The 14,195-nt window shown below is 43.5% G+C and overlaps 1 protein-coding gene across 5 annotated transcripts in view; it reads right to left on the bottom strand.

The window, feature by feature from the left end:
* RETREG1 (reticulophagy regulator 1) overlaps positions 1-14,195 on the bottom strand; it is a 131,980-nt gene that overhangs the window by 31,743 nt on the left and 86,042 nt on the right. Inside the window, exon 1 of one of the 5 annotated variants that reach the window (XM_019646209.1) lies at positions 7,906-8,489. The exons of the other annotated variants lie outside the window; for them this stretch is intronic. Within the exon in view, the coding sequence (XP_019501754.1) occupies positions 7,906-7,940 (35 nt within the window). The 5' untranslated portion in view covers positions 7,941-8,489. Of the gene's footprint in view, positions 1-7,905; positions 8,490-14,195 lie in introns of those variants that run through there. 5 annotated transcript variants of the gene reach the window in all.

The raw sequence follows: 14,195 nt of genomic DNA, 5'->3' as shown, positions 1-14,195 counted from the left end.
TCCTAAGTTAAAAACTAGGTGAATGGGAACACTTCATTTTCTGGTTCTTCATATATATGGATATATTTAATTTGCATGTGGCAGAGGCTATTCTCTTGGTAATTATTGTATCTCAATCCAGTCCATAAAGGATTTGACGTCGTTCATAATACATAGAAAACAAGGGCGAAAATAAACACCCAGGGGAGCAGAGCCCGTTTGTTCCCAGGACGCACGTGTACAAGTGACACACGTTCATCCAGGAAATGCTGACCCACATCCAGGGCCCTCAGCTTGGGGGCAGAGGCTGGGATGGGTGTCAGCTCCCCCAGGTCTCTCAGCAGGGCCTCAGTACACAGCCATTACAGCCATGGCGGGGGTTGTGGGGGCTCTGAGGGAATGGGGCTAAGAGGCCTGACGGGAAAGAAAATTAGAAATCCCAGGGAAGAAGCGCATACAAAAGTGCCTTCCAGAGGGTTTCATAGATTTGCTAGAGGTGAGCTGTCATTTTATCTCCCAATGGCAACATCAAAGATGGAAATATGATCGTTGAGAAGATTCACAGAGCTCGTATGACTAAAACAGACCAACTGGACAAGAGATACATACATGTCCTAAGCCTGAACTTCTTCCTGTGGTTTCCCAGCTCACTGTCAGCTGCACTGGACTGACATCCTCGCTTTCCCCTAGAAGAGGCAAATACTTGCACTCAACACAGATCGGCGGCCTAACACCCACGCTCACCTGGGTTAAAGCAATCCCACGAAGGGTCAGAACTATAGGAACCCAACACATAGCTTTCATGGCCCTATTCCCAACACGAAGACCACACAGACTGTCCGGACCAGACCAGACCAGCCAGCAACGCACTGGGTGACCCTGTGTTCACCCTGGTTGAGACCACATCTAGGCAGAGTGGGGTGGACGGCACATGTTGAATGTCTCCCACACACATCATGACTGGCGATTGGGATCTTCGCAAGGATTAGACCACAGGTGACTGAGGTGTTTTCACTCAAAGTGACCTATTTTGTACTGCTTAAGCAGGGTATAACTTAAGTAAATATCATTTTTATTATTATCATCATCATTATTATTAACTACCTTTTGAGGACTTACATTGAGCCATTTACTAAACTAAATATTCAATGTGGATCACCATGTGTAGTCTATAAAAAGTAAGTATCATTATGCTTATGAAATACAGAGCAATTAAGAAACTTGCCCAAGGTCACCCAGCTAGTAAATGGTGATGCTGAGATTTACAGCCAGGATTGAAAACGTCTTTGCATAATTCCAAAGTTCATGCATGCCTATAGTCACTCTACAGAATGGTTCAAATAGATAGATAGGTGTTTATGCATAAAAATGGGAGCTTCAAAGACACAGAAAGTTATTCTATATAAGTGAGTGCATTCACCAAGGAACTAGACCACTGGAAGAGAGGTTATCGGCCGGCGACTGTTTTAAGAGCAGGGGAGGGAGCCAGGTGAAAGCTTCATCATAGATGTCTCTTCTAATGATAACTGCCAACATTTTTTTATAAAAGCAAACACTGAATAAACATTTTTCTCCTTCTGGAAGCTTTAAAATAAAGCCCTCAGATTCTTTCTTCCCAAGGAAAAGCGGGGTCCATGTTCTCTCCCTTCAAGTATGGAATTTTTGGCTGATCAACCAACAGCATGTGGGGGAAATGGTGCTGGCCCGGCCTTCAGAAACGGGCCGCTCATGTTTCACACCTTTCTATCCAATCATTCCCTAGTTAGAAAAATTAAAGTGATCTATCCCTTTCATTTATATGGCGACACTGTTTTCAATAATATAGTAATGATATATGTGGCTATTTTGGTAGGCATGAAAAAATGCTTCCGAAATGTTTCGATGCCACTGGGAAACGCTGGGGGGAGGGCGAGAAGCAGTATTACAACATTGTATGTAACATACACAATTATTATAACTTGGCCGAGAAAATCTGTCCAAAGAAATACTAGAAGGCAAAATATACCAGTATTTTTTTAGGATAGTAAGATGACGGTGGATCCTTTCTTATTTATATCCATTTTCCTCATATATTTTTATTGCCCCAAATGAACAGTTATAACATCTTTTAGCTGGAAAACACTACTGTGTATGAGATTTGCCCCTCAGGCAAGCCCAGGCACTCACATACCTTCTGTGGGACCCAGATTTACACAGTGGGGGTGAAGAAGCGAGACGACTGGATGGATCTAGACACAGATCCACCCATAAAGAGACAAAAGGCTGGAGTGAGGGAAGCCCAAACAATGGGCTTTTCCTGTCAGCACCAGCTTCTCTGGGCAGCCCTGAGAAGGCCCTTTCCATGGCCCACCACACAGCAGCTGCCACCCTCCTCGGGCACTGGAAGCCAAAGAGACCTTCATCACACTGTAGGGATGTCAAAAAATTAGTCACCTCGTGTTCACAAACTAGAAATCAGCTGTAACAGGGACTAGATGACCAGAAGCTTACTGGGGAGCTGGGAAGCACACTGCTTCTTAACTGGTGGTGATTAAGATATCACACACACAGAAAAAAACTCCTGTAACAAGGACAGACTACATTGTTCTCCATGTTCTTAATCAATTTCAAATATTAGCCCAGCTGGGTCAAAGTAGGATTTCAAAAGTGGTAAACATGTTCTATGCCTGACAGAGATTTTCCATGACTGTGTTGGAGGGTGGAAAAAACAATAAACCATTAATTCCTCCGACAAGCCTTTACTGAAATGCTTGTCGGTCTTGGGGAGATACCCATGAAGAAGATAAGCTGTAACACAGAATCAAACGCTAACTCCTGCATCAGCCCACAACCAATGTGTGTGCAGGAACCGCCCCCGACAGGCTTTCAGGAGCCAATTTAGTGCATCTTTTCCCAGTTCCACTTTCAGTGGCCTCATGTGGGTGGCTTGAAAAGGGATCAATACGACGTAAGGTCAGGGCCTCCCCTCCCCCAGGGAGCCACTGGTTAAACATTGACCAGCACACCATGACCCACGAAGGCCCAATGACAGCTCCCGCACACCTCTCCACACCTCTCTAATCACGCTCCCCTTTCTCCTGGGTGCCCCCCATACGGGCCTTTCTGAGAGTCAAACCCACCCAGCGCATCACCACCATATGACCATACGTGTGTCTAACTGCGCAGGCTCAGGCCTCAGCGGCCAGTCTTCAAACCGCAAGTCCCTCGCTTCCCGGCTGTGTGAGCTTTGCTGACTTCACCTCTCTGTGCCGATTTCCAAACCAACAGCAGCATCAGGACTTTCTCAGACACCCAAAAGCTGAACTCGCCTTGCCCAGAGGAAACCCATCTCACACAGAGCTTGAGGTGGGCACACGAGTCAGATCTCTTTGTGAGGCTATTCTTAGCTTCACCTCATAGTTTAAAGAAGCAGCACTACCAAAGGGGAGGCTTCATCACCAGAGTAAAACTGAGCCCGTTACGGGCCAACCTGAATTATTAAAACATCTGGATTAAAGAGTACACTTAAATCCATTTTTCAGCCTTCCAAGAGTACAATTCAATGTGACTCCCAATGCCATTTCCAAATACTAATTAGGCCAACGTGCTTTTAAAGAGCTTTGGTTTTCTTAATAAAACAGCCCTTCGTTTATCCAGAAGCCAAGTATATGGCCACCTCACCCCTCCAGAGCAGTAAGATCCGTGGGCAACTGAAATCGCTATGACAGAGTTACCACTGGCCTTTTATAATCAAAGGGTTAATTAAGCCTTTACTAGGTTATATGACAAGTAAACAACAATGCTTCAGAGAGTCCTGTATTAACAGCCAACGTTTTGCTTCTTAATCACTAAAACTGCATGTTTTCCTTTTGGGAATATTCTACTTATTGATTAAACATTAGATCCTTCTAAAGAATCTAGAAAATCAGCTGCTGTCTGTGACTGTCACATAGTTAGCAGGACATCGAGTCACACTCCCTCACTATTGATTTATGAGAGTATTGTCCAAAACAAAGACACTAAGCCTGTCACACACTGAGAGCCCACCCACCGGGTCACCTGCAGGTTCAGACTCACTGTCAGAAGCTGTTCTCTCTCTCGACCAGCGGTTCTCAACCTTCCTAATGCCGCAACCCCTTAATCCAGTTCCTCATGTTGTGGTGACGCCCAACCATAAAATTATTTTCGTTGCTACTCTATAACTGTAATTTTGCTACTGTTATGAATCGTAATGTAAATATCTTTTTGTTTTCCGATGGTCTTAGGCGACCCCTGTGAAAGGGTCGTTCGACCCCCAAAGGGGTCGCGACCCACAGGTTGAGAACCGCTGCTCTAGACCCTCACAGGAGACCAAGCACCTATTACAGGCCTGCAAGACCGCATAGGGGGCCCAGTATTCTGTCACCCGGTGGATGACCACAAACTACTCTAATAAACAGTGCTATCTTGAACTTTCAGAATATCGGTCTCCATCCTTGAGTTTTCTTGATGTGTAATGTATACTGGTTTCTGAAATGCATATCCACCTAATTCCCAACCTATGGATTTAGTTACGTTCCAAATTTGGCATTTTCATACCTCAGAACCCATGTTTCCATGAGACGTTATAGATGGTGACGTTTTCAGGCCAATTCACAAAAGCACATTACCTTATAGTATCCAGGTGGCCCCACACCTTCCCCCCAACCCCCGGCTTCAAACCTTCTCATGATTTCTCACCACCTTGAGCCATGTCCAACCTCCTACTGTGGCCTGTGAGACACCGCGGGCCTGGCCAAAGCTTTTCCCCACTCATTGTTCTCTATTCCTGCCTTTCTGTTCCTAACAGGCATCAATTTACACCCCTCTCAGGACCTGTGCCCACGCTGGGTCCTCTTCCCAGAGCACACCCTCCTTCCACCCTCGCATTGCCAGCTCCTTCAAATCTCAGCCCCAAGGGCACCTCCTCAGCGAGGCTTTCTAGCTACTCTTCCGTACCACACACATGCAAGGAATTCTCCCACATTACCTTTAAAAAGGCTTCTTGGCACTTAGTGTCTGATATATTTTACTTATGTTTTAACTGAGGTGTCTGTCTCCCCCTTCCAGACCGTATGCTCCATGAGGACAGGGCCCTGACCCATCCTCTCAGCACCTGGCACAGCATCCGGCTCAGGGGCAGCCCTTGTAAGTCCACACAGCGCGAACCAGGCAGTGTGGACGTCATGATCTCATATGGAGGTGCTCCCAGGAGACACACTCACAGCTTAGTCTCGATGGCCTCAGGTCCAACCCCCTTGCTGGCAGCTGGAAGAGGGGATGTGACGCCTATCATGCCCCTCCACCAGGTACTAACCCCATCTGAGGGCCTATGCTGCTGCCTCCACGGAGGGGCCCCACAGCAGGCGGGATGAGGAAACACCTAGAGCCAGGCCCCTGGCCAGCGTTTAATTTCCTCGTATTTCTTGATCCTGTCTGCTTCCCCAGTCACTGCCCACACTTTTTCCTTTTCCTTTGGCACCCCACACTTCCTGCTTGGGTTTCCGCCTCATCCTGCAGAATGGCATTCTTTCACACCCTCTCCCACATCTCCTGACCTTGAAACTGGGACAGAGTCTTTGGAGGTTCTCACCAGAGTGTTTACCACTGCGACACGGTCAACAGCGAGGAGGAGGGTCTCTCGCCTGCCTCCCTCCCCTGCCAGGCAGTCATGTTCATGTCCATCCATCTGGTGAGCATAAAACAGTGCCCCAGAGCCCTGGGCCATGAGTCCCCAAAGCTGTCAGTCCCAGGGCGGCTGTCGCACACATCCTGATACACTGACGAAGCTTCCTATCCTTTAGTTTGCACTGAGTTAAAAGACTACATTCAGATTTAGCTCACAGTCAGTTACAGAGGAATTCAAGTCACCAAATTCCAAAATGGGACTAAAGCAACATGAAGAAGTCTAGATACGAGCTTCAACCGTAACCTGCTGCACTCGAGCCCCAAGAACAAGATTTGTCAGCAGATCTACCACTTATAATAGTTATTTCTCTTTTAGACGTGGCACCAAAGGAATTGCCCAGTGGCATTTAATCTCAAATTTAGCAAGAGTAAAATTCCCGCTCAAGTGTAATATTTTATTTCTAGCCGAGCCCTAAACTTCCCCCGTCTGAGATGCCCTTTCTGACTTTCTGCACAGATAGGAAAGAAAACAAACTTTTGAAGCAAAGCAAAGTATATTGTATAGAAAACCACCAAATGTTAAGAGCTGGGAGTTACCTCATTGAAATAAAAACGTGGGGGGGGGGCAGGGCGGGGTACACTACTTCAATGAAGTGAGAGGGAGCTTCCCAGTTTCAACAAATATATTATTAATCCTTGGTAATAATAATTTTTATTAGGTATATATTCTCCTTGTCTGTTAAGTCTTTGTAACCAGTAAAACATTCTTAGAAAATAACCTTATGTTTGTTTAGTTTGCATTGCAAACTTAGTTTAAAATATTTATGATTATCCACAATTACCATTTAACTGTGATGCTATTACATTTCATTAAGGCAACCCTTGTTACACTTCTGCCAAATCTCTCCTGTCAGTCTCTAAATGATCATGCTCCCAGATACTCGTATTTATTGCAGGTATAAAAATCATCTATAAATACATTCCATTCAACAAGTACTTATTAAAATTCCTATTCTGCATAATATTCTATGCAGAGAGCTAGTGGAAATGCCAAGATGCTTAACAGAAAATGAGAAAGTCCTGCTTTCAGAAAGGTTAAAATGTCATGGGGAAGGGTGACACAACAGGTAGATCAATCCACTATCTCAAAACCAAGACTGACATTTAAATTTCTCTGAAAATGTTTTCTTAACTAGTTAGTCCGTGTCCTAAATCTAGGCATTTTTATAAATATCATCTTCAAGTACTTGACTTAATGTCCCATTTTATGCAGAAAATTATTTCATTAGTCAATTAAATGTCAACTTAATGTCCCCTTTGATGTACTGGGAAGAAATCTGGAAGAAAATAAAAACTAGAAAACTAAAGAGAAAAGTAGCCTTTAAGGACATGATTGTAACTGATTATAACCAATACACACACGCACGCACATCATATAACCATAGCTGAAAAGGGATGCTTATCTTTATGACAGGGGCAAAAAATATATTTGGCACTTCTGTTTCTAGAGTTACTAGTTTCCACCCTCTTTGACAAAATTGTCAATTACCCCTTTTCCTATTCAAATAGCTTTCTTTGTACTTCTTCATATCCCCATTTCCATGATCCTGATTAGAATTCCAACAAAACTGATTCATACAAATATTGTTAACGGACAGCAGTGGGGCTAGAAATAGGGCCTTCGATATGGGCACAAATTATGCACGTATTAGTAGGAATAATTGCCTGTTTCCTTTCCCATGTCTACCCTCCACCCTTCTTAGAGCTAGATATTAATAAAAAAATGTTGCTACAATTAATTTACTGCATATGGGAGCTCAACTGATCACATTTTAAAATGTAAGAACTGTGGTTAAAAAAAAGTGCAGTCATATCAAAATTGGTATATTGGTCTAAGATTTAGCCTTAGAAATGTTCAACAAGTCTTTAAAAGGCAAATATTTTACAAAATGTTCACTAGCTTAGATTTCCAACAACTATCATCTAAAGCTAAAAAATATATAAAGTTAAAAAAATATCAAAAAATTCAAGTAGACTTTACATGGTGCAGGGCGATACAGTTTAAAATTTTCATGCCATCACTTCCTCATTTAACAAAAACACTTGCACATGTTTCTAAGGGTATATTAAGCTAATTTTATCTCTCTTTATGCTAAAGAAAACTGTTTCCTGGAATTAAGGGATAGCAGTCCTAATTTTTTTAAATTTTAATTTAAACTACTTTTTAAATTAGTCATACTATTTTTAAAAAGATAACTAGCGAATGAGATACACCCAAAAAGAAATATATATCATAATTACCTTTTGCCTGGTCCCAAGTCCTCACCTTCAGGCATTTCTGCCCTTTAAAAAAATACTAACACGGTGGAGAAGGCTGCAACACTTCCGTGCCGCAATAGTTTCTCCTCCGCTGTCACGACGAGTATCAGGAGGGAAAAACCCCAATGGTCAAGTTCTTTCCTTTCTGGAAAAAAGCACTCCTCCCTTACAGAAAGTAGGTGTTTACAAACTTCCAAAGCGCCTGCCTGCCTTGAATGAAGCTAAGAGCTGAGTTATTATGACTGTCCCCTTCTAAAAATAAACAGGTCACCTCTTACTCCCAGTTCCGTGACAGGCAGCTGGGATCAGGCACTGCCCAGCTGCCGAGCATTTTCCGTCCAGTCGTGTGAGAAGGTGTCACCACCCCGCGATTAACCTTTATTGGGATGACTTCGCCTCCTTCCTACTCTTTCTCTTTCCCTTTTTTTCCTGGCATGACCAGGCACCCCACAGAGTGGGTGGCGTGGCCTCGGGGAGCTTGAAACTTCAGCCTGGGCTATCAGATCTCCAACTCACAGGAGAGAGCTGGAGGGCGGAGAGCGAAATGGACTGTACGTGCCAGAACTGAGAGGTTTGTTTGTTCTGAGAACGCTCAGCCACTCACTAAAAGAGCTCTCACTCAAAAAACAGGAAAACAATAAGTCAATAAGGAAAAAATGCCAATAAACAATTGTGTTCTGAGGGATATTGTTTTGCAAGACGATCTTTCCTTGGGTCATCTAGATTTCTCAACTCGGAGTAAGTATGCACGCAAATATGAGTCCATGTGTTCCTTCAGGCAACATGGTTTCGCCCGCAGGACTTCCCTCTATCACCAGGGAGCAGCCTGACATTGGCACATGGCCGGGCTGTGAGCCTGAGATGTTTTTAAAGCTTGGCTTATCACTGCATAGGAGTCATCAATCACTAGGTAGCCTCATTTGCTGCAACTTCTAAGAGCAGGACAAAAATCACTTCAATTCTATTTGCTTCCAAAAAGGCTAGGAGAAAAGTTTGTACCTAGGTGGTCAAGAGGTACGAATTTCCATTTAGAAAATAAATGTCAGAGGATTTAATGTACAGCATGGTGGCTATAGTCAACAAAACTGTATTGCATATTTGAAAGTTGCTAAGAGAGTAGATCTTAAAAGTTCTCATCACAAGAAAAAAAATTATAACTATGTGATGACAGACGTTAGCTAGACTTATTGTGGTGATCATGTCATGATCTAGACCAATATCTAATCATTACGTGTATACCTGAAACTAACACAATGTTATATGTCAATTATATCTCAATTAAAAAATAGAAAAGTAAAGCTCCTTGCTAATTTAAAAAAAATGGCTAGGAAAAATATTACTGATTCCTTTAGGCAAGTACCCAAAAGCTTTGCATAAAAACTTCAAACCATTTTTTTTCCTGGTTGGTAACATTAAGTAAGGCAGTTAAGGAAGATCTAATTATTATGAAACAATATATACATATATTTTTGGTTTTTAAAACTTAAAAAAAAAATGTGTGCTCCATTGTCACGTTATAGCTAATCCTAGCAATATGTCTATAGCTAATGCATATTTTACATTTATATTTGTCAAAGTGATTTTTAGAGTGCTAAAGAATAGAAGAGTCAAAACAAATAACATATTAATCTAACTTCTTTTGAAAGCGTTAGCTATTTTGTGATACATGCATGTCACAATTTGAGACAATTCTTTAATATTTCACTCAAGATCTAAAGTTTTCGACTTCAAAGTCTAAGATTAAGTTGGTGCAGACACTCAAACACATAACTCAAATACCGTTGACCTTGAAAGAAAACAGTCATAAGCACAGTTCTGAAGATCAGGTTTTGCAGGGGCCTCTCAGAGCCCAAGCAATGGGCTGTGTTGTTAGAAATTCCAGGTTTCAAGAACTGAAACGTTGAAACACTGAAAACATTATCAGTGAGAATATTACAGCACTTTTGTTTAACCTCATCAACAAAAACTAAAATGCTAATTCTATCTAACTCGCAGTTCTGACAATTCAATCCTGTTAATTTTACCTTTTGCTCTCCTAAGCTCCGATTGTACTATTTCTGGAAGAACTGCGTGCAGTTTTTGCTGAGCTTATTGAAGCTGCTGGTTACTACAGAACTGAATCTATCCCTGAAACCCGCCTCTCAGATATAAAGGACAATGAACTGATCAGTGCTGTGACAGGTGACCTGCTCATCACTACCATGAAATAGTTACTAAAATACTTCTTTTAAGCACTCCTTCACACGTTTTTAAATTACTTGCTCTAATCATGGATTCCCCTTTAGGTATATTTGTTTTAATTTCTGAAATTTGCAAGAACAAGAAGGAAACACACAGATGGCACAGATAACAAAACCGAGAGTGTGGTTACGCAACCGACGCAATGGGTGGCTTCCTTGTATCCATGATGCCTTCAGCCCTGCGAGGGACTGGGGTGCCAAGAGATCCCTCATGGTGGCTGACCTGAAATCCACTGGGCATCCTGAACTTGAGGTCTCAAAGATACAAAGGTGGATGAGGCCCTGAGGGCCAAAGAAGCTATCCAGGATTTTCAGAGGCTAAAGCTGGGGCCCAGCAGTTAGGTGACTTGCAGGTGACAAAGCCAAGAGCCGCCTCCCAGTGCAAAGCGCTCTTTTCCCTACACCAGCTGACGACAACAGAGCCCACACGCTCTGGCAAAAACTCACGTGGCCAGACACTTCCACAGTTTAAGCTTCTTATATCCATACTCTTTCAAAATCCTGCCAACAGGATTCTTCATAAAATGGGTTCTTGAGGACATGCCCAAAGTGAAAAACCTCAGAGAAGGCTGACTAGAGTTTGGCCAAGAGAGAGTCTTTGTCACGTCCTAAGAACAGGCACACTTTTATTTCTTAGACTAGCATTCAGTGCTAAAATTGCGTGCGCCTTCCAGCATGGCAGCCACGAGCTCCGTGTGGCTGCTGAGCACATGAAATGTGGCTAGTCCGGATTTTTAAGACAGAATAGGAAAAAATAAATAAAAGAATGTGCCATACCTCATTACTAATTTTCATACTAACTACATGTTGAAATGATAATATTTTGGGTATACTGGTTCAATAAAATATATTATTAAAATTATTGCACTTGTTTTTCACTTGGCTACTAGAAATTTTAAACGCTATATGAAGCTTACATTTTATTTCTATTGGCCCATACAGCTCTAGAGCTTCAATTCTCTACTTTGACAAATTTGGCCTCAAGTAGACCTAGAACAAAAGTTACTATGAGAGCTAACATAATCTGGCCAACTGTTCCAAAAACACTTCCGGAATCGCTTTTAATCAGGCGGGGAAAGGCTAGAGAATACAAAAGGCAATTCACAGGACAGTGCTGAGAAGGGTCCACTGAACCTTTACTCCCTCAGTACCTCTGCCCTCCTCCATCACAACCCTCTCCCATCCTTCCTTCCCTCCAGCCTCCAAAGACAAGAGTAAGATCTCGTAACTTCTTCAGGGCCAGGCTGTAGCCTGAGTTCTTGATTCCCTCCCTCCCTCTCTCCTCCAGTTGGCACCACCAATGGCCCATCTCCTCGTCAGTCCATGACCCTCCCGAATCCTACTGGCTTTTTCCCTCAGCCCACACTGACCACAGATCCCCTAGTTACTAACGTCCACCTTCCGTCCTGTACAGCCAAAGGGCCTAACCAGTGGCCTGTGGTCACGTAAATATACATATATATACTGATGAGAATATCTGGAAAGATATATATGAAGAAACGGGAACCAGGACAAGGGGAGAAGGATGATGGAAACAGGAGAGGAAGGGAGAGGAGGAGAGGAGGGAAAGAAAGGAAGGAAAAGCATTCTAAAGAAAGGACTTATTATACCTCGGTGTTAATTGTAGTTTTCTTCTCCAGCTTAAGGAAATAATGAACATTTTCCATTTTATACTTTTTGTCTGTCTGTATTTTCTATTTATCAGCAACAAATATCAATTTCTCTTGTGATAAGAAAAAAATTGTTCTTAAAATACGTAAAAGAAAAAAAGCATTACTTTTAAATGGGAAGGGGAAACATTTGTCTGTGGCTTCCTGTCCCCAAAGGGGTGGGAGGGGGGGGCGTCTCTGTTCTTTCACGTGGGAAACAAGGCCAGCAGGAGCTCCAGGCTTCAAAGTCTGCAAGAGTCTGGGAGCTGACTGTGGGGTAGAAGACGCGCTGACAGAATGAGAAAGGAAGTGGAAGCCAGCCCGCCCCCCACCCACTGCCTCAGGAGTCTAAGAATTACCCTCCCCCATGTCACATCCCACCAACGACTCCCAGTGTTGCGGATACAAAAATTCAGACGATGTATCATCCACTTTGCAAAAGTTGATAAGGGTATGGAACCAGTGTCAATGCCAATATATTTCTGCAAAAAAGTGGAAATGGATATTTTTTTTTCTTAGATCAAAAAAATAATCAAAGGATCAAACAACCATGTATGTACATGATGTGAATGACACCATTTGGTAATGACAGATCTGATGAATAATCACAACGTGCCACGCTGCTGAGAGATGGTCCCCTCTCTCTTGCTCTCCGGTTGATGGAATCATACTGAGACTCGTCCTAGATCGGTGGGTTTCAAAGCAATAAAAGCTTTTTCCCCCAAATTCTGTGTTATGCCAAACTTTAGCGTATAAGATACAACAACCAAAAACAGTTACTCAGGTTTAAATGGGGGCAGGGCGCTGAAGTGTGGCCTCACCGCCCCATCAAGGCAGCCCCTGCACTGGGTCCTTGGAAACTCAGAGTTGTTCAAGATACATTTGGAAAACTGACCCAGACAATCTAGACGACCAGGAACAGAAAGTGAAAACCTTTCTTCACAGTCTCCTCTTGATCATTAGAACAGACTCAATTCAGTTGCCCATTTTATCTTTTACCTTTTGAAAGCTTTGCACATGGAGTGTTTCCCTCAAATTTCTTTTCATCCAGAAATAGCTGGCACTCTAAAACCAACACACAGCACCTGTGAAGTACCCACGTCCCTCAGCTTTCTGGTCGACCTTCTTCATGCTTTTGCTGCACCACTGTAGTCACCCTACTTCCCAGCCTGGAACAGTCCCCAGTTGCACCTCTTGTCCTGATACAATTAAGAACAGGCCCCTTTCACTCTCATCAGTGGACCTGTTGGGGCCATCAATCGTAGGGTAACCCAATATAGCACCATTTTCTTTCCCCTACGTGTCAGGATTTCTGTTTTGTTAAGACGTGCTGGATTGTTATATCTTGATTTGTCACATAATTTGTTATGGTCTCGGTGGGGATCCCCAACTGGAGCCAAATCTTTGCCACAGACCACTCAGTTTGGCCTCTCACACCTTTCCAACCCTGTCCATGCTACACCTGCTGTCGGACCCTGTTGTGGTTGAACTGTGTTCCCCCCCGAAAAGAAACTGAAATGAAGCTGTCTGGAAAGTGTGGTTTAGACAGAACAGAGTGCAGTGGCCCAAGGGATCCTGGGAGCGAGCTAGGCTGGGGGAGGTGAAAAGCCCAGGAGTGGGAGACAAACATGGGAGGAGGGTCAGAGCATGGCCGGAAGGGAAGCAGATCAAGGTTGTGGGAGCGAGGCTGGCAGGGGGCCCCACGAGAGGCTCACCAGCCTCCCAGAATTGTGTCCTTGCCGGCTGCATCTCTGTCACCCTGATCTCCATGGGGGTCGAGGTGATGGCCTAACTTTCTAATCAGATGTGTTTCTTAATAAAAGTTCATTATATGTCGTTAATTTTTAAATTGTGATATTTAGGAGTTAATGACCATCTGAATCCATGAAGCTAAGTGTGAACACCACAAATAACCCATGTACCCACTCTTTCAGTGGGCTCACAGCAGGAAGGCTGCGGTAATGGCGGGTGGAGAAGAGCAGGAAGGGACAGTGGATTCAGAGTACAGAGACAGCCTTGGAAAAGACGGAGAGGAAAAAGAGGCCGTTTGGCGGCTGCTTAAGGAAGTCGGGAGAAGAGGACTACGTGAAACAAGGCAGGTGCTTGGACCTCGTGTGTCACATCACCCTACGTCACTGGCTTTTTTTTATTTGATTGTATTATGCATTTTTCTGAAGCCCATTTTACTGCACTAACTACAGTCTCCACAAACTCTTGTTCGTGACCCCCTCCCCGAGAGCCTGTTGGTCACCTGTGCCTGGTTTAATTCCTACCTACTTCATCACTCCTTCTCTCCTTAAAATATAGTTGATATGCTTCTGTAGCAAACAAATTTTTCTCTTTATCTCTTTTCCCTCCCATCCTTCCCCACCCACCTACAACC

This window comes from Hipposideros armiger, unplaced genomic scaffold (genome assembly GCF_001890085.2).
Source record: "Hipposideros armiger isolate ML-2016 unplaced genomic scaffold, ASM189008v1 scaffold_98, whole genome shotgun sequence".
Classification (NCBI taxonomy): Eukaryota; Metazoa; Chordata; class Mammalia; order Chiroptera; family Hipposideridae; genus Hipposideros; species Hipposideros armiger.
This window is presented reverse-complemented; position numbering and strand designations above follow the sequence as displayed.